At 43.1% G+C, this 21,427-nt stretch overlaps 1 protein-coding gene across 16 annotated transcripts in view; it reads right to left on the bottom strand.

Annotated features, from left to right (window-relative positions):
- Positions 1-3,687: 3,687 nt before the first annotated feature.
- LOC112218283 (inositol hexakisphosphate and diphosphoinositol-pentakisphosphate kinase 1-like) overlaps positions 3,688-21,427 on the bottom strand; it is a 67,945-nt gene continuing 50,205 nt past the window's right edge. For 9 of the 16 annotated variants that reach the window (XM_042301290.1, XM_042301295.1, XM_042301298.1 and 6 more), the window contains 3 exons: positions 10,039-10,176; positions 8,707-8,826; positions 3,688-5,490 (listed from right to left, as the gene is read on the bottom strand). In XM_042301290.1, the coding sequence (XP_042157224.1) occupies positions 5,390-5,490; positions 8,707-8,826; positions 10,039-10,176 (359 nt within the window). In that variant the 3' untranslated portion in view covers positions 3,688-5,389. Of the gene's footprint in view, positions 5,491-8,706; positions 8,827-10,038; positions 10,177-20,007; positions 20,197-21,427 lie in introns of all 16 variants that reach the window. The other 7 variants (XM_042301288.1, XM_042301284.1, XM_042301286.1 and 4 more) reach the window with 2 other exon arrangements.

The raw sequence follows: 21,427 nt of genomic DNA, 5'->3' as shown, positions 1-21,427 counted from the left end.
TAACCAGCATGGCTACCACAGCATTCTGCAGAGATATGCCATGCCATCCCATCTGGCTTGCGCTTAGTGGGACTATCATTTGTTTTTCAACAGGACAATGATCCCACACACCTCCAGGCTGTGTAAAGGCTATTTTACCAAGAAGGAGAGTGATGAGTGCTGCATCAGATGACCTGGCCTCCACAATCCCCCGACCTCAACCCAATTGGGATGGTTTGGGATGAGTTGGACCACAGAGTGAAGGAAAAGCAGCCAACAAGTGCTCAGCATATGTGGGAACTCCATCAAGACAGTTGGAAAAGCATTCCTCAAGAACCTGGCTGAGAGACTTCCAAGAGTGTGCAAAGCTGTCATCAAGGCAAAGAATGGCTACTTTGAAGAATCCAAAATATATTTAGATTTGATTGACCCTTTTTGGTTACTACATGATTCCATATGTGTTATTTCATAGTTTTTATTACATTTATGTATTACTACATTTATTCTACAATGTAGAGAATAGTAAAAATAAAACCCTTGCATGAGTAGGTGTGTCGTAACTTTGGACAGCTCCTGTACATGTCATATTTCTGCTGCTGGGAAGAGAATAGGATGTTATATTTTTCTGCATGTTGGTAGGACAAGGCATTGTATGTGTGTGCACATGGAAGTAAGGAGGCAATACAAATGTGATGTGACTAAAATGAAAGGGCATTTAGTTGACTAAAATGGCCCACTGTTTGTCATTTTGACAACTAGACTAAATCATTATTCAAATGACAAATGTGACTAAGACTTCATTATATTTTAGTCAAAATGACTAAGACTCACCCCCCAAAAAAAGAGTGCCAAAATGAACACTGGTGTGTGAGAGAGAGAGAAGTGTGCGCGCACCAGTGTCTATTCCATGTATTCAGTGTGGGTTCTGTGGTTGCCATGGCACTGTAAAGTAGCCTAGGCAGAAAGCTCTGTAAGTACCGTACATATTTGTATTATTTCTAAGTGGTTTTTGTTGCATTTCTAAATCAGGGGTTTGGCTCTATATCTTGTGTTCTTGACTCTGAAGAGTTTCAGGATTGTGATGAAAAGTATTCGGGCTTGATAGCTAGCTGGCTGTTTGGATTCAACTAACGTGACTTTTTGATTCGTCTGTTTGGAAGTATTAAACCCACGACTGCATGCTATGTCCATAGGTAGCAGAGGAAGTTCAGGGACTGTTCAGGGAATGCTCCTGACCACTGCCGAGATGTGGCTTTTCGTGTGCTTTTCAGCAGCTGTGGCATCACCCAGGTGGGTGCTACATTCATGGCAAAGAAGGACCAGTACCAGAGGAGTGGATCCAATGGAGTGACTGACCATTCAGAGAAGCAGGTGTATTGCGCTGTTGAAGAAGCGCTCCGGGCCTACTTTTATCAGACTGTCTTTGTTTCTCATTGGCTGTCCCGTCGATGCCCTTTACACTGAACCTACATTGCCTATCAAATACAAATTGCCTCAACTTAAAACTAAGCAGAGAGACTTTTAATCTCCATTTACATTTTGTGTTTTTACTTTTTATGCGCTATGAGATTTTGGAAAGCGTACAAACAGCTTTAAAAAATGTATGAATTATTAGATCTGTAACCCGAGTATGGCTAGTGTTGTAGCTTAGGTCTACTGTGTTCTTAATATTTTTTGAGCCATTGATGTAAGAGGACAATAATGGAAATACATTTTCAAACTGGTTTTGTGTAATCGTAGATGATTTTAAATTCGTTATCCACTTGGGGTTGTATTGTGTTTTAAATTATCAAATCTATCTAAATGTATTCAGTGTGTGTGCATGTTTGTGTATGTGCACCAGTGTGTGTGTGGCCAACGGTGGTGGGTATGAATGACATCAGTGTTTGGCAATCAGTGAGAAGGCAGACTCGCAGCTTTTCCCGTCGCATTCCCTGTAGGGTGACGCAGCTCTTTCCATTCACCCGCTGTCTCTAGGAGAAGTCAATTACACAGAGGGGGGTGGGGGGCTAGCTGAATTGAAGTGGTCTCCATAGCAACACTTCAGAGCTGGAGCCAAGGAAGGAGTCATCATTGTGGTTTGCCGGAGGGGGAGAGAGGAAAGAGAAGGAGAGGAGATGGCGAGAGGAAAGAGGGAGAGATAGAGGCGTCCCAGCCAAGAGCAGTGACTCAGATGTACTCAGCTGTCAGACAACACCCCTCTCTTTCTTTATAGATCAATAACACAGGCTCCGTCAGTCTAGACCTTCACCACGATAAGGACAATTAACACAACGCAGCCTGTTGATAGACCAGGGACAAAACGCCCTGTTTAGACTGGACAACTAGATGGGACCCGTCTCCCACAAACGCACAACCGCGCACACAGATCCACATTCACACGCAGGAATACTGTCCATCGAAAGAAAACGACGGTTTGGATTTTCCCATGGCCTTAAAGTTGAATGACATGTCAAGGAGTAATATTAACCCGTGTTCTGTTACATCACCCACCATACCTGGCTATGTTCTCCAAATGTTCCTCTGAGTACACCTGTTGAAATTCCCATGTATTAGTTCACCATGACCAGCGCGTATGAGAAGAAGCGGACTGAGCCTCATAGATGCATAGTTTCTGTTTCAGAATGAAGAGGTGATGTAGCTCTGCTGGCGTTGCTGTTCTGTCTGGGATCAGGGAGAATAACGTCCTAACCCTTTTATTTTTTAAATTAATGGACAGACGGTCACACTCCAATATGCAGGCATAATTTACAAATGCAGTATTTATGTTTAGTGAGTCCGACAGATCAGAGGCAGTAGGGATGACAACGTGTTATATTGACAGGTGCGTGAATCATATTGCTGTCCTGCCTGAGAATTCGAAATGTAACCAGTACTTTCTGGTGTCAGGGAAAATGTAAGAGAGTAGAAAGTACATATTTTCTTTAGAAATGTAGAGAACTTTACTATTTAGCCTATTTTTAAAAAAAAGTTTAAAGTACACATACCTCAAAAAACGACTTAAATAATTTTTTTACGCCACTGTTCAGTCACAGGACCGAAACTACAGAGACCGCGCAAACTGACACCTGGGCTGAGGACGTTGCTAGACATGGTGGTGCAACAGAGCGTGGAGGTACTTGGAGGCCAGAGTGACAGCCAGGTGGATGAGCTGAAGCGAGAGAACGCCATTTTAGAAAACAGGCTGGGCAATGGCATAAAATAATGTGGGCAGGTTAGTATAATAGTGGGGGTCATTACTATGTATCCAATGCAGTGACTCTGGAGCTGGAGGATGTGGTCTATGTGGGCCTCTCCTCAGTCTTCACCATCTTTGATAAATCACAATAAAACACAGCAACTTCAGTGGCTTTCTGCTCTTCCCTATGCGAGGAGAACTAACAAAAACAAATGTAGGATGTTTCGTATCTTTCTATGGATTCTGTGATTTCGCATTTAAGCTCGGTATGGGCATTGCTGAACTGTACAATGAAGGCTTGTTAAAAGATCTGTTTCTCTCCCGTCATTCACTATCCACTCAACTAATTGAAGCAAACGATCGTCTTTGATCCAATGTGTGGTGCCACTGAGTCGCGAGCATATCTTACTATACTGTAATAGTGAACCTGGCCACACCCACCCCTCCCGCCACACAATAGTGCCCCTATTACTTGTTAAAATATATTTTTTTATTGCCTGAGACTAATGAAGAACCACAACCTTCAGAAATCAGATATTACTTTTAATAAAACAACCTTGGTGTTTTATTGCTAGACCTTAATAAGACAATGTCTAAGGACAGGATTCTATACAGCATCAACTATCTTTGGCTGATATTACATGGCACATTAAATAACCACATTAAATAACCACCAAAAAAAAAGTCCTAATTCCATCATTAAATAGATCATTACTATCAAGAAAAGCCAATGTGAAGAAAAATAAAGCTTTGTTCTACAGATTCAGCAGTGCTAGTTTTACATTAGTGCAGTTGAGAGCATCCTTGAAATAGCATAGACTACTACATACCAATGACATTGATGTTCTTTTCAGAATCCATAGAAACCTTTTGGTTTTACAATTTGGAGAATTACTGTACAAGAAACCCATTGTTTTTGTTAAACGATTCAATGCATACCTTCCAACTAAAAATGTTTATTTTATTATCCATAAATACATATTCAACTTTATTTATCCCCACTGGGACAATACAAATGCCCAAATAATATGTATTACACCATTTGATACACAATCGTTTAAATTAACATTAAAAACAGAACTTTGGCAAGTCAGCAGAAATGTTCAAAATAGTTTGAGGACCCAAACCCAGTATAGACTGAGGAAGGCTAAAGGCACAGCTATTTTCCTCTGGAGTGGTTTACCCTTGAAATACTGTAAAAAATATATATTTACCACAGTATTTTATGTAAGGTGTTGAGACACGTGTATTGTTTATATTTTTGGTATATTGAGATCAGGATATGAAATGTATTTCACATGGGATAAAAACAATTATGTATATAAAATATGAATTGTGTATTATTTCATGACAAAATGCTGTGTAGACATGATAGGAAACATACACTGAGTACACCAGAACGAAACACCTTCCTAATATTGAGTTACGCACCCTCTGAATGACACACACAATCATTGTCTCAAGGTTTACAAATCCCTTTTTGACCTGTTTGCTCCCATTCATCTACACTGATTCAAGTGGATTTAAGTGACATCAAAAAGGGATCATAGCTTTCACCTGGTCAGTCTGTCATAGAAAGAGCAGGTGTTCTTAATGTGTTTGTACAACAGGAATACTGTACACTGAGTACAGTATTCCTGTTGTATCGTATTGTACCCCCCCCAATCACGTAAAGTACAGCCACCCCAAAACAGAATATAAAAAGAGGGACACACAACAAAACTGAGAAAGCAGTCCGTATTTGATCAACTGGCTCAACTATACCTGTATGCCAATAATTGTCTGCAAGGATTGGTGTAGAATATTCTGAACCTGCCTCCCGTCTCTGTGAAAGGAGGTCTCCCATTGTCTCTGTTCAGCAACAACATCAGCAGGCAGTCTGAATCAAGGACAGACAGATGGGCTGTAGTGATTCCATCCAGCCTCAGGCCGGTCTATACCCTGCCGAGGACACTGGTCATAGGCTCCCCTGGCTGTCGCTCAAATGGGGCAGTGTTGGTTGGACAGACAATCCGCCTGAGGGTTTTTGTTTGTTTTTGTCCACAAAATAGGACGAACGGTCCTCAGGGTCCAGCACTGTATGCGACTGTGATTACTAACAAGAGTTTGAAGGCACTCATAGAGGTTGACGGGCACAGTGTGGATGGATGGATTAATAACGGCTTCCTCTGAAGGTACAGGTGTTGGGTTGTCCTGCGGTTCCTCTGTGGGATCCGGTGAGGGGGCTCCGGACTACTCACTGAAGCTGAAGTGTATGGCTGGGTTTGATGGGTTCACTGAGGTGGGGGAGGAGGGCCCTGCACTGGACACTGTGCTGGGGGGGCCACTGCTTACTGCGCACACACAATGAAAAGAGAAAGAGAGAGACCCACACAAACAGGGCAAATATTAGGTGAAAGTAATTGAGTTGTGATTGAAATTGGGGATATTACAATATTAGGCATAGTCCTGGGTGAAACTCAGCTACTGGTGTTTAATCTGTTTTGACTCCATATATCTCCATCCAACCACATACAAAAACACTACATGGCCAAAAGTATGTGGACACCTGCTTGTCGAACATCTCATTCCAAAAACACGGACATTAATATGGAGGTGGTCCCCCCTTTGCTGCTATAACAGCCTCCACTCCTCTGGGGAAACCTTCCACTAGATGTTGGAGCATTACTGAGGGGACTTGAATCCATTCAGCCACAAGAGCATTAGTGAGGTTGGGCACTGACGTTGGACGATTAGGCCTGGCTCAAAGTCGGCGTTCCAATTCATCCCAAAGGAGTTTGATAGGGTTGAGGTCAGGGCTCTGTGAAGGCCAGTCAAGTTCTTCCACACAGATCTCAACAAACCATTTCTGTATTGACCTCGCTTTATGCAGTGGCATTGTCATGCTGAAAGGGCCTGCCACAAAGTTGGAAGCACGGAATTGTCTAGAATGCCATTAGTAGTGTTAACATTTCCCTTCACTGGATCTAAGGAGCCTGAACCATAAAAAAACAGACCAGACCATTATTTCTCCACCAAACTTCACAGTTGGCACTATGCAGTCGGTCAGCTAGCGTTCTCCTGTCATCCACTAAACCCAGATTCGTCCATTGGACTGCCAGATGGTGAAACGTAATTCATCACTCCAGAGAACGCGTTTCCACTGCTCCAGAGTCCAATAGCGGCGAGCTAAAACTCCAGCCAACGCTTGGCATTGCGCATGGTGATCTTAGGCTTGTGTGCGTGCGGCTGCTCGGCCATGGAAACCCATTTCATGAAGCTTCCGACAAAGAGTTATTGTGCTGACGTTGCTTCTAAGGGGCAGTTTGGAACTCGGTCGTGAGTGTTGCAACCGAGGACAGATGAACTTGACCACTCTGCGGTTGACCAGGGTAGCTCCAGCAGGGCAGAAATATGACTGACTTGTTGGAAAGGTAGCATCCTATGAAGGTGCCACGCTGAAAGTCATGGAGCTCTTCAGTACAGGCCATTCTACTGTCAATGTTTGTCTATAGAGAGTCCGTGGCTGTGTGCTCGGTTATACACACACCTGCCTGCAACGGGTGTGGATGAAATAGCCGAATCCACTAATATGTTTCCACATCATTTTGCCCATGTAGTGTATCTAAGTTGCCCTACTGTTCTGTACTAGCTATTCGAATGAGTAACTAATCAGACCGTTATTACTGTTCAACCTGGCTACCTTAGGTATGAAACATTAAGCGCAGCACATGATTAATAGCAATTTCGCCAGCTCTTTGTATATGTGACTTGTTTCAGGAAACTAGGCGTAGGGTAACACATCACTACTTCACAGGAGAGGCATTTGAACATTTCTGTTTATTACGTGAGCTGTTCGGTATGTGTTGAGTCCTTTCCTTTGTGAAGAACATGACCTGCACCAAAGTCAGATTAGGATTTAGGCCAAGGATTAGATAGTGTACTTTTACCTGCAGTTTTTCCTTATTGTAAGATACTACTTTCACCACTTTTAGGCTTGAATTGTTGGTTGTTTACTACACTACCTTACTCACTCTGTTTAGCACATGGCCTCATGTGTGAATCCTTAAAGGGATGGGTGGGGCTAAGACTTGAGATGGTGTGAATGATGCTGAATGGGTGTAGACAAAGATGAACTGTCCAGGTGTACCAAAACATTCAAGGGCCATTTTCTCAAAAGTAAGTTACAAGTTTATCAACTTTCAAAGCAGAATTACTTTCCCATTGTTCTTCAACTGGAGTGTATGATATACCATTCTGAGTCTCTACTTTTATCCAATGTAAAAAACACCATTTTCAGATTTTGCTACATAAGACCGAATCGAGGCGGTCGTCACATATGTCAAATTCTCTCTCATTGACAGACGGGCGAGTGTCATCATGACATTGCGGCACTTTGGGGTGAACACCCACTTGTCTCAATCAATGAGAGAAGATTGTACATAGAGCCAAAAATTGATTAAACTGAATAACAGAGAATTTTCAAAAATTGCAATTAGACAAGGAAGTTTAGAAGACGGATTGTCTTTCAAGTTGAGAATTGAGGAAGTATTGCCAATTTAAAAGGTTGTTCTGAAAATCTCTATGCTACGTTTAACATTACCTACCTAGTAACACCTGTCAGCCAGCTGGACCAGTAATAATGGTCTAACTAGGCAATACTTTTAATAGCTACTTCTGTACTCAATTCCGTTGCACTGACTATTGGGAAAAGAAACAATGTCACGCCACCTCAAATGAAAACAAAACTGCTATTCATCCAAGCGACACTTCTAACATCCAGCATGTTTTCTACTCCTCCTCCACACCATAATAGACATTAAATGGGTTATGAGGAATAAGGAGAGAGAGACCGAGAAAGCAGCTCAGAGCAGCTGTTGAAGCAATCCTAAAATACTGGTAAAGGGCCAAATGAATCACCATGTAGCCCACTGGAGGCACAACGAGTGGGAAGGGAGGGAAGTGGGAGGGGGGCACCGACAACAACAGACCCCGGTGGCGAGTCGGAGACGGCTCGGTAAAACTAAGTGGTATTATTATGCCAAGTCCTACTTTACAGAAGTCATAATTGATCGCGCCTCTCCTCTTGGCGATGAAAGACAAAAACACAAGGCTCTCGTTTAGTTTGACAGATTAAGGCCCAGCAAAGCAGGCTTTTTATATCTCATGCTGTGGAGGGGGATGAAAACTCTCTCTCTCTGCCTAGTTATGGGTGCTGGTTAGGCTGTTTGCCTGTGTCATGATCATTAGGCAGTAATAGGCAACAAACGCAAGAAAACAGACTGAAAATGGGGAGGTACTAATGGGATTTATTATGTTAAAAAAAAAATGATATCGCATACCCTATTGAACACAACTCTGCTCTAGGACAATGTAAGTGTGGCTAAGACTAAGCATTGCTATTGTGGTGTTGGGCCCTAAAAAAAAATCCCTTTTCCCTACCATAATTTTCATGTTTGTAGATCTGATCTACCCATGAGGTTGGGAGGAGCGTCCGCCATATTGCTTACACCCATCTGGGTAAGGGCTTGGGGTAGTGGTCGGACGGACACGGGGGTCAGTATACTCACAGCATAGTGGGTGGGTGGGGGGCCGAACAGGAGTTTCTGAGGAGGAGAGGGCCTTTGGTGGTGGGTAGGTGTGTGCCTGGCCATACCCCTGGCTTGACGTGTCGAACAAGACAGAGAGAGCTGGAGGGAAACGATAAATGGTATTTATATAAGATGTACACTACTAAACATTATATTAGGAGACCTAATCTACCCACTGGATATGTATTATATGCCAGAGAGACAGACAGTGATGACTCAGACACAAAATACACACTACATGACCAAAAGGTATGTGGACACCTGCTCAGCAAACATCTCATTCCAAAATCATGGGAATTTATATGGAGTTGTTCCCCCCCCAGGTCAGTCAAGTTCTTCCACACCAATCTTGACAAGCCATTTCTGTGTGTACCAGGCTTTGTCATGCTGAAACAGGAAAGGGCCTTCCCAAAACTGCTGCCACAAAGTTGGAAGCACAGAATTGTCTAGAATGTCATTGTATGCTGTAGTGTTAAGATTTCCCGTCAGTGGAACTAAGGGGCCGAACCCGAATCATGAAAAACAGCTCAAGACCATTATTCCTCCTCCACCAAACTTCACAGTTGGCACTATGCATTCGGGCAGGTAGCATTCTCCTGGCATCCGCCAAACCTAGATTCGTCCATAAGACTGCCAGATGGTGAAGCGTGATTACAGAGTCTAAATGCGGACAGCTTTACATCACTCCAGCTGACGCTTGGCATTGTACATGGTGATCTTAGGCTAGGCCGTAGAAACCCATTTCATGAAGCTCCCGACGAACAGTTATTGTGCTGACGTTGCTTCCAGAGGCAGTTTGGAACTCGGTAGTGAGTGGTGCAACCGAGGACGGTTTTAAGCACTTCAGCAATAGGGGGTTCCGTTCTGTGAGCTTGTGTGGCCTACCAACTCGTGGCTGAGACGTTGTTGCTTCTAGACGTTTCCACTTCACAATAACAGCACTTACAGTTGACCGGGGCAGCTCTAGCAGGGCAGACATTTGACAAACTGACTTGTTGGAAAGGTAGCACATCTATGGTGATTGCATGACTATGTGCTCAATTTGATCCAACTGTCAGCAACGGGTGTGGCTGAAATAATTGAATCCACTAATTTGAAGGGGTGTCCACATACTTTAATAGTGTAGGTATTTGTTAGCTTGTTCCCAGATCTGTTTGTACTGTCTTGCCAACTCTTATGGTCATTATCATGCCAATGAGCATAGGATGTTGCACGACAGCACAAACAGAACGTGGATCAGGTCTGTAGTGTGCAAGCTAGGCATGTTGCTTCTGGAAAGCACCAAATACCTACCTTGACTAGAATACCTACCTTTCATGGTCTTAGCGTGGGCGTCGCTGCTGTCCTCACACACAGCATTGAGGAACTCGTCCACCTGCTTGAGGGACAGCGAGTTGTGCAGCGTCTCCAGTGGGTAGATAGAGGGCACCATGGAGCAGCCTTCAAAGCCTGCAGCGGAAAGGAGACACACAGTTGCACCACCCCTCCATCTGATCAAGGAGAAGTGGTGATACAGTAATACAGCACGTAGCCCCTTCCCCAATTGCCCGGGCCACCATTTCTGGTAATTAAACCATCTGACATCAATGTGACGTCACTTGATGGAGAAAGGTAGACATGGGCGTCCTGCAGGGTACCGTGCGAGGACCATGCCAAAATCCAGCCAAGTCATTCACACTAAAGTAGCAAGCCATAGAGACTCTGTTTTTGCATTGCGACCGGTGTACACGTCCTGCGCCGAGGCCTAGTGTTGTGTGACGACAGCCTTTTCTCTCTCTCACACACACACACTGCAGCCCAAAAGAACACCATGATGGAAGCGATATCACCACACAAACACAAGGAATGGATGAGGTCAAGCAATGCATCATCCATCCATCATCCATCCATCCATTTCCCAGAATACATGCAGTCAGCCATGCATTTCTCCCCGAACTGTCCAACGTGTTGTACATTAAAAACAGTACTTTTAAATGATCCGCACAAACAGCTTTGACGGTGCGCATTCTAGTCTTCAGCTGATATGTTAAATCTTCCCCCACCAGACTGACAGTTTAATTGAGATTAATCAATGTGTTCATGTGATTTCTCAAGAGATAGGCCACAAGTAACCAATCAACTTGGTCAGGACGGACTGCCACCAACCCCAACGATTACACTGTGAGCTTTTGAGTTTGCTGAGCTTCAGCCATAAGCATTTCCAACATCATCATTAAATCTGGGCAAGCCAAGGTCAGAGGAGAACATGAGAGGGTTTTGCCCTGCCAAAGTCTCAGATGACAACGCTAAAGAATATCGACCGTGACTCCTGTGGAAAAGGCCTGTAGCCACAAAGAAACTCAGAAAAAGGTCCTAGGGATCCTGTTAAAACATGTTCTAAGACAACAACAAAAACTCTCATCTCAGAGTAGGTTTTAGGATAAGACACTGCTCAGAAACGGCGTCAGATGTAAAATCAATTCATAAAAGGTTCTCTCAGCTGGTAATTACAATAGTTTGAGGAACCGCAAAGGAAGAATTGTGATTGTTGACAATGTTGAAAATATGGGGAATAACCAATCGCAGAGCCATCGCCAGCTGTGAACTCTATTGACAAAATGTACATTTCAGTCACTTAGCAGACGCTCTTATCCAGAGCGACTTACAGGATCAATTAGAGATAAGTGCCTTGCTAAAGGCCACCGACAGATTTTCCACAGTGATTGTAAAACGTTTGAAATATTTTTAGTTTGACACTATCACTTTGCCTCCTCTTAATTCTTCCCTAATATATTGGCTTGCATAACCTTTTTTTAATTTTTTAAATATTTATTTTTTTACCAATTCTGATACTTGTTTAAAGAAAAATTTTGATAGTATTACTGTTATATCAACACACTCGTCAACTCCCGTTTAAAAAGTCTAAATCGCTTGGGCACAGTAGGCATCAAGTCACTTGCACAAAGCATTTGGAAGGGTCTATCATTTTCATCTAACACAATCATAGATGCCTTCAAATGCCCAATTTAAGCACATTTTTTAACAATGTAATATTGCGCTCCAAAAGGGACAACTTGAAATAACATGTAGGTTAAAGAAATAGTAAAAATAAGTGATCATTTATTAGCCTAATGGTTATGAGTTATAAGTATTTAGGCATATCATGTGAAATAGTCCTTGTGAAATAAATTGTCAAAAGCGCAAGATACAGTTCTTGTTTACATACACTTAGGTTGGAGTCATTGAAACTCGTTTTTCAACCACTCCACAAATTTCTTGTTAGCAAACTATAGTTTTGGCATGTCGGTAAGGACATCTAATTTGTGCATGACACAAGTAATTTTTCCAACAATTGTTTACAGACAGATTATTTCACTTATAATTCACTGTATCACCAGTGGGTCAGAAGTTTACATACACTAATTGACAGTGCCTTTAAACAGCTTGGAAAATTCCAGAAATGACATCATGGCTTTAGAAACTTCTGATAGGCTAATTGACATCATTTGGGTCAATTGGAGGTCTACCTGTGGATGCATTTCAAGGCCTACCTTCAAACTCAGTGCATCTTTGCTTGACATCATGGGAAAATCAAAAGATATCAGCCAAGACCTCAGAATTTTTTTTTGTAGACCTCCACAAGTTTGGTTCATCCTTGGGAGCAATTTCCAAATGCCTGAAGGTACCACGTTCATCTGTACAAACAATAGTACGCAAGTATAAACACCGTGGGACCACGCAGCGTCATATTGCTCAGGAAGGAGACGCGTTCTGTCTCCTGGAGATGAATGTACTTTGGTGCGAGAAGTGCAAATCAATCCCAGAACAACAGCAAAGGACCTTATGAAGATGCTGGAGGAAACAGGCACAAAAGTATCTATATCCACAGTGAAACGAGTCCTATATCGACATAACCTGAAAGGCCGCTCAGCAAGGAAGAAGCCACTGCTCCAAAACCGTCATCATTGACTTCGGGAAGTCTCTGAATATCTGTGAGCGGCCCAACCAGAGCCCGGACTTGAACCCGATCTAACATCTCTGGAGAGATCTAAAAATATCTGTGCAGCGACACTCCCCATCCAACTCCAAAGCAATAGCGTATGGCACAGGAACCACGGACATGTTGCCTTTTAGGCCAAATCATGAGGTTACAAACATCTGTAAAATAAGTATGACTCGTATGACTAGAGAGACATATATAGCTATTATTTTTACCCTTAAGAGTAGGGGTAAAAGGCTTTATTCTCATCACTTACGACCATTTTTCTACTCTGAGACGCTTCGTGGATACGGCCCCTGATCTATAGCTCTCTTTGCCTTTCCCCTCTCTCTCTGCTTGCCTCGGTCTGTCTAGCTCCATCGTTTCTTCTCCCAGTCTTTCCACCTCTAGTTCCCCCTCTTTGTGCTGCAGCCTTTCCCCTCCATATGGATGTCAAATTCAGCTCACATACCAGATGCAGTGAGAGGAGAAGACTGAATCTACACTGCACCATTCATTCACTACCTGTGAGACATCGTGGAAGAGCACACAACATAGAACTACACTATATATTCCAAAGTATGTGGACACCACTTCAAGATAGTGGATTCGGCTATTTTCAGCCACACCCGCTGCTGACAGGTGTATAAAATTGAGCACACAGCCATGCAAACTCAATAGACAAACATTGGCAGTAGAATGGCCGGTACTGAAGAGCTCAGTAACTTTCAACCATCATAGATTGCTACCTTTCCAACAAGTCAGTTCGTAAAACTTCTGCCCTGCTAAAGCTGCCCCGGTCAACTGTAAGTGCTGTTATTGTGAAGTGGAGACGTATAGGTGCAACAACGGCTCAGCCGCAAGGTGGTAGGCCACACAAACTCACAGAATGGGAACGTGGAGTGCTGAAGCGCGTAGCGAGTTCCAAACTGCCTCTGGAAGCAACGTCAGCACAAGAACTGTTTGTCGAGAGCATCATGAAATGGGTTTCATGGCCGAGCAACCGCACACAAGCCTAAGATCACCATACACAATGCCAAGCGTCAGATGGAGTGGTGTAAAGCTCGCTCCAGACGCTTTACCATCTTGGCAATCCGAATCTGTGTTTGGCGGATGCCAGGAGAACGCTACCTGCTCAAATGCATAGTGGCAACTGTGAAGTTCGGTGGAGGAGGAATAATGGTCTGGGGTTGTTTTTCATGGTTCGGGCTAGACCCTTTAGTTCAAGTTAAGGGAAATCTTAACGCTATACAATGACATTCTAGACAATTCTGTGCTTCCAACTTTGTGGCAACAGTCTGGGGAAGGCCCTTTCCTTTTTCCACATGACAATGCCCCCGTGCACAAAGCGAGTTCCATACAGAAACAGTTTGTTGAGATCGGTGGGGAAGAACTTGACTGGCCTGCACAGAGCCCTGACCTCAAACTAATTTGGGATGAATTGGAACATTGACTGCACTAATGCACTTGTAGCTGAATGGAAGCAAGTCCCTGCAGAAATGTTCCAACATCTAGTAGAAAGCCTTCCCAGAAGAGTGGCGGCTGTTATAGCAGAAAAAGGGGGGACCAATGCCATATTAATGCCCATGATTTTGAAATTAGATGTTCTACGAGCAGGTGTCCACATACTTTAGGTTATGTAGTGTATTTGTGCGGTCGGTTTTTATCCTTGCATAAGCAACACATTACAGGCAGGGTTGGGGAGTAACAGATTTGTAATCTGTTACAAAAAAATTGTAACTAATCCTTTACGTTACAAGCTAAATTATTGTACTCAGATTATATACTTTTTAAAAACTAGATTACTTTTAAATTCAGAAAGGAAAAAAACTAACATTTTTTGTTGTTGACACTACTCTTTTCTCAATGACATTCTATTCTATTTGGCATTGAAAAAAAAGGCACAAGTTTAAGTTTGTTCCACCCGATCAAGTCTGGCCAGAAGACCACTATGATGACATACCAAATGGGTTTGATGGATTGCAGGAATAGGCTTTTGTAGGCTACAGTCCAAGCTATGCCTTCCAATGGTACGACTGCTGTTGGCATCCAAATATGATCCAACTTGAATAAACGCTTGGAGGTAAGGATGACAGCAGTGGTGTAGTCTACGGCGATACAGATATCACTTATTATTGATATCTACATAGCGCATTGATGTGAATCACACTGCTGCTCTCTCATTTAGCTATTTGCGCTTTACGGATTGTGGTTGTTGTGGATGAATGATCACAATCCAAATGTGTATTTGAACCCAATAATGGTTGAATTGAAGAAGTTTAAGCTGCCTATCAATCATTGTTTTTGAAACCAGTGGACAGCCAGTGAAAATTGTGCTCGTAACAGCTGCACAGTGCGGTCCCAGCCTATGGAATCAAATTGGGGAATTTATTGCTTTATTTAATTAATGATGATAGAAATGTAATCCATAGGCCTAATGGACACGTTCAAACTCGCACACCTTTTGATAGACTTTAAAAGGGGCCATCTGCAGTTGCACCATCCATTTTTGGACACACAGGTTCCCAGACATTTCTGGGGGGGGAGGGATAGCCTGGCCCTCACCCTCTGATCCAACAGGTCGCAGACATGCTCAATGGGATTGAGATCAGGGCTCTTTGCTGACCATGGCAGAACACTGACATTCCTGTCCTGCAAGGAATCACGCACAGAACGAGCAATATGGCTGGTGGCATTGTCATGCTGGAGGGTCATGTACCCTTCCTGCAGGCTCATCCTGACCACATGAGGGAGGAGGATGTTTTCCCTGTAACGCACAGCGTTGACATTGCCTGCAATGACAACAAGCTCAGTCCGATGATGCTGACACACTGCCCCAGACCATGACAGACCCTCCACCTCCAAATCGATCCCAATCCAGAGTACAGGCCTCAGTGTGACGGTCATTCCTTCGACGATAAACGCGAATCCGACCATCACCCCTAGTGAGACAAAACCGAGACTCGTCAGTGAAGAGCACTTTTTTCCAGTCCTGTCTGGTCCAGCGACGGTGGGTTTGTGCCCATAGGGGATGTTGTTGCCGGAGATGTCTGGTGAGGACCTGCCCTACAACAGGCTTACAAGCCCTCAGTCCAGCCTCTCTCAGTCTATTGCGGACAGTCTGAGCACTGATGGAGGGATTGTGCGTTCCTGGTGTAACTCGGGCAGTTGTTGCCATCCTGTACCTGTCCCGCAGGTGTGATGTTCGGATGTACCTATCCTGTGCAGGTGTTGTTACACGTGGTCTGCCACTGCGAGGACGATCAGCTGTCTGTCCTGTCTCCCTGTAGCGCTGTCTTAGGCGTCTCACAGTACGGACATTGCAATTTATTGCCCTGGCCACATCTGCAGTCATCATGCCTCCTTGCAGCATGCCTAAGGCACGTTCACGCAGATGAGCAGGGACCCGGGGCATCTTTCTTTTGGTGTTTTTCAGAGTCAGTAGAAAAGCCTCTTTAGTGTCCTAAGTTTTCATAACTGTGACCTTAATTGCCTACCGTCTGTAAGCTGTTAGTGTCTTAACGACCGTTCCACAGGTGCATGTTCATGAATTGTTTATGGTTCATTGAACAAGCATGGGAAACAGTGTTTAAACCCTTTACAATGAAGATCTGTTTAGTTATTTTGGATTTTTACGAATTATCTTTAAAAGACAGGGTCCTGAAAAAGGGTTTATATTCTATTGATTCTTCAAAGATATCTTTATAAACACCTCATGAGTTCAACTGTCACACTCCATGAGAACCCAAAGTATAAGCTTGTTTTACTCCAATATTGGCAAACATTGTAAATGTTAACACTGTATAGCCTCATATCAAAATGATTGTTTTAACCCTGTTATCATGGATGCTCAGTCCTTGCATCCATAGCTCTGTCTATTAATCTGAGTGTGACTACATTTCTCCAGGCACATCCATCCCTCAGCTTTTCACCAAAAACAGAGGCGGGGCAACCGATTTGTTATCGTTTCATCTGTGGGTTTGCCCATTAAAACAGTTACACAATAGGCTTATAGCAAATGCAGCATATAGCATTCATTTCACACATGTAAATAGCACTTTTCAGTAGTGCTCAAATCATGTCATTCCATGAGCGCAGCATTTCATTTTCAACTCGAATCAATGAGCCCAACCAGTCATCCATGACAACAAAATCATAAACAGAGTAGGGCTGGGTAATAAGTCCTTAGTTTGGGGGTTATGCTCAGAGAAAACAATTAGGTTAATCTATACTTCCAAGTCCTATTCTTGAAAATCAAAGGGTATAACATTTATTGGAATGACTGGAATTCTGATAGACTTTGGTTTTTAATGTAAAGATATAATTTAATCGTATTATATGTAGTAGAACGCAATGGGTTAGAGGAAGTCAAACATCCATATATGGCAGCTATGTAAACTTTAACATGGACTTATCCTATAATCGAAGTGGTTAAATTGGTATTTTTATTTTCTTCTAACGCCTCTTAAGGGGAAAGTCATCTAAAAGTAACTGAATGTAATCAGATTACGTTACTGAGTTTGGGCAATCCAAAAGTTAAGTTACTGATTACAATGTGGCAGGTAACTAAACTAGTAACTAAACAGATTACATTTTGAAAGTAACCTACCCAACCCTGGTTACAGGTCTTTCACTGATCCGGATAAACCCTGAAATGTGTTTTAACCATGTACGGAGGTTCTCTCAGTTAATATAAGACATCATGGCAGCTGTATTTAGCTTTCAAAGGCCATCATTTCTTTTGCCTGCTAGCCAAACTAAAGACAACATCATTTGCTAGCTAACACAACTCTCAAAGAATTCAAGTTCCCGACAGCTACAAAAATAGCTGGTTTGGCATCTTTAAAAAATCCAGAGCACCTTTAAACAGTCTCGTATTATTTCGGGATTCTTTTGGTCTGGTACATACAGTACCTTCAGAAAGTATTCATACCCCTTGACCCATTCAAACTGTTGTGTTACAGCCTGAACTCAAAATGTATTACAAATATTTCTCTCACCAATTTACACACAATACCCCATAATAAAACATTTTGAAATGTTGCCAAATGTATAAAAAATGTAATGCACAAATCTCATTTACGTAACGTATTGCCTAAAGGTTGTGAATACTTGAAGAAGCACCTTTGGCGGCCATTAAAGCTTTGAGTCATTTTGGGTGTCTGTATTAGCTTTGCACATCTGGATTTGGGGATTTTCTCCCATTCTTCCTTGCAGATGTTCTCAAGCTATGTTAAAGTTAGATGGGCAGCAGCAGTGAACAGCAATCTTCAAGTCTTTCCACAGATATTCAAATGGTCCTTCTTGCCCGGACGGCTAGCTCTAGGAAGTTCGAGATATATATATATATTACATTTCCCAATGATGGAGACCACTGTGCTCTTGGAAACTTTCAAACACTCTATAAATTGTCTTATACCCTTCCCCCAGATATAATTGTGATGAGGCATATATCTTGGAGCTCTATGGACTGTTCCTTGGACTTCATCGTGCAGCTTCTGCTCTGACATGCACTGTCAACTGTGGGACCTTATAAAGACAGTTTGCTTCTAGATCATGTCCAAACAATTGAATTGACCACAGTTGGACTCCAAGTTGTAGTGAAATCAAGAAATTCCCGTTTCCCTTGTCTTTCCATTTGGAGTGTCATAGCAGAGGGTTGTGAATACTTAAATACACGAGATACGCATTTTATTTTCTTCAATACTTTTGTATAAAACCTGAAAACATGTTTACACTTTGTCATTATGGGGTATTGTGTGTAGACAGGTGAGAGAAAAACAAACATTTGAATCCATTTTGAATATAGGCTGTAACTACAAAATGTGGAATAAGTCAAGGGGTATGAATACTTTCTGAAGGCACTGTACGTTGCTTTCTGCAAGCATGGCCAACAGAACGTGTGTAACAATTGTAACCAAGCTGTAACATGGCAACCTCATATGTCGCTAGCGGTAAATGACCCAAAATGCACTAATGATTTTGAAATAGTACCTTAGATTTATAATATTTAACTGTGCAACTTCACTAGTTTTGAACCCCTCAGTGTTCATATTCACTATCCACATAATGATTTAGAAACTTTGCTATTTTGTTTCCTGGGTCACAAAACGCCATTTCTGAAGGCTTTTTTTTGTGTGGGTGGCATTTGGACTAGTGGTAGAGAGGAGAGAGATCAAAATAAAAAGATGGCGCGAGAAGACATCAGGCTGACAAATTCATGTAAATGGAGTATCATTCTCTTCCATGTCTACTAAGGAGAATAGTAATAAAGTATGAAGTATTTCCTAAAATAACTCAAGTGATTTCCTGTACAGCTACAGAGCTCTGGACTGATGTCTAGTACTCTCAAGGGTGGAGATGCGTAGGCACAAAAGGGGGACATCGATTCAAGCTACAGAAACTCCCCTGAAAATCGGTAGTTTACTGACAGACCACCGCTTAATTAGCTAACGACCTAGATATTCACCACAGACAGATCTTGAATCTTGTCAAAAGACCAACATATCATTAATGGATTCTCAAATAATACCCAGTCAGGACCTCCCACAGTGCAGTGTCACCATCATTCCAATTAAGTATATCTGAAGCAACAATATTGACAGGCAGCAGGACTGTACAATAGTTGTTGGTGCCATTTCCCATTCATCCCCACCTGTTCATAGTGTTTGCTGTGTTACCCCCAACCTAGGGGGTAGCATGCATTGCACTTCACTCAGCAGCAGAAACCCTTCTAGAAGAGGTTTGTCCATGGTCATTCAATCGTAAAGCCATGTAGACTTGCCAACATGCAGAGGCAGTGCTGGTTGTCGTGCAGTTTCCAGAGCAGGGGCTGCACAGAATACGGCACCAGGTACAGCAGCCACAGTGCCATAGGATTGCCTTTTCTTTTTCTGTCAAGCCTGATAAAAAAAAAAGATCTCGAAATGAAATGAAAGCTGGCAAAAGATCCTTTTGGATGAAAAGCCTCAGTAGCAAAATGAGTAAGGGGTATCGATCCATCGATAGGAGAATGAACACTCCCTTTATAGTTGCCACTGCTGCATTTTCTGGCAGGCATGCAGATAGACAGAGCAAGAGACGGGTTAAGAGACAGACAGGGAAGGAGTAGGGCAACAAATTAGACTGATGCCATTCTCATGTAGACAGTGATACCGAGTTAGACAAAAAAACTCAAAACTAAATGACAGAAGAGACGGGGGGGGGGAAAGAAGAAAAAAGTGGGGAGAGGGAAAAGCAAAACAACAAGCCTGCACTGGCAGCACCCCAGCACTGCATGAAGGGGTGGAGGGAAGGACACGGGAGGTCTACAGAGGGCTGACCGTAGAGGCACTCGGGGAGGTCTTGGCCGGACACCAGCCAGTTCCTGAGGAGGCGCAGGTGGTAGGGGCACTGGTGCAGGTGGTGGGCCATGGCCCTGTCCAGAGAGGCCAGAGGGGGATAACACAGGAGGGCCGGGTCAGTGACGAGCCCCTTCAGCAGCTGGGCTACAAGATGCTCGTCTAGGGGCTCTGAGGAAGAAGAGGCAGAGCGAGGAAGAGAGCACAGTGGAAGAGGAGCAAAAGAAAAAGACTGTAGGTGGGCCAGCATGTGCATAATGCTAAAGGGGCAGGCGCTCGTTTTCATTCTAAAGAAACAAGGCTACAGGTCCCAGGCTCTCATCCACTCAACTGACACATGGAGAAAGGAAAAACAACTGTCCAGCTACAGTTCTCACCATCTGATTATCACGGGGTAATGGGTAATGCACATTGGAAGCCTAAAAATTGTAGAAATGCTTTCAGGCACGTCAGTCATAATGCCTCTCATCATCTCCACGAGTTACCAGTAGGCACAAGGCTTTTTTTGGACTCCCAACACCACACCTGTCTCAGGTGTAGAAGATCAAAGGGCAATTCTTTCTTTCAAGAAAACACTGAACTACAAAACAAGGAATCAATGTTTTCATGTGGAATATATTTTTTAAAAAGCATTTTTACCTCAAGGGGGAATGTCAGACCATAGAAAATGGGAACACACCTGAAGACCCTATGAGTAGTACCTCATAATCGCCTCAGAAATACTGTAAACAATTGAACAGACGTAACGATATCTACCGGAGACAAAGATTGGCCCAATGTCAATCTCAAATAGCTCCTTTGTTCTAATGCATCATTCATGGCAACACAGTATTGTGCGACTGTGGATGTCTAACTTAGATAGAGGTCAGAACAAAGGCAACAGGTGTTAATGGGCAGATGGAGTGGGTTGGTTACATGAATTGTTGTCTGTTGAGTACTGTAGGTCGGATGAATAGAAGAGTTACTGTGCATCAGTAACGGGAAATCCCTGTTTAGCGCCCGCTTGAAAAACATAATCAGACCAAAGAGACACAGAAAAGCCATTTATCCACCCCACCTCTCTTTTAAGTACTGCCAGTTTATATAGCTATTAATTTGCGATGCAGGTCCAGACCGTACTGTATCCAAACCCACCTTTCTACATACTGCATGGGCTGCACTGTTTAAGGCCACCTATAAAAACACTGATCACCGTAGCCATCGCAGTGAGTACCAGCAGAAGTCCACGCAAATCTCTGTCAACACAGACACAGAAACCATGTGTGGAATCTCTCAATTACGGAGGCGACGCATAGTCCATCTGCTCCTCGTAGTCAGATGATCCAGGCACTTGGATGACATACAATATTCTAATATACTATTCGGGAAACTCCCTCAATCCTCAATCTGTTCAACGGAGCGA

The sequence above is a fragment of the Oncorhynchus tshawytscha genome, linkage group LG19 (genome assembly GCF_018296145.1).
Source record: "Oncorhynchus tshawytscha isolate Ot180627B linkage group LG19, Otsh_v2.0, whole genome shotgun sequence".
NCBI classification, from domain to species: Eukaryota; Metazoa; Chordata; class Actinopteri; order Salmoniformes; family Salmonidae; genus Oncorhynchus; species Oncorhynchus tshawytscha.
This window is presented reverse-complemented; position numbering and strand designations above follow the sequence as displayed.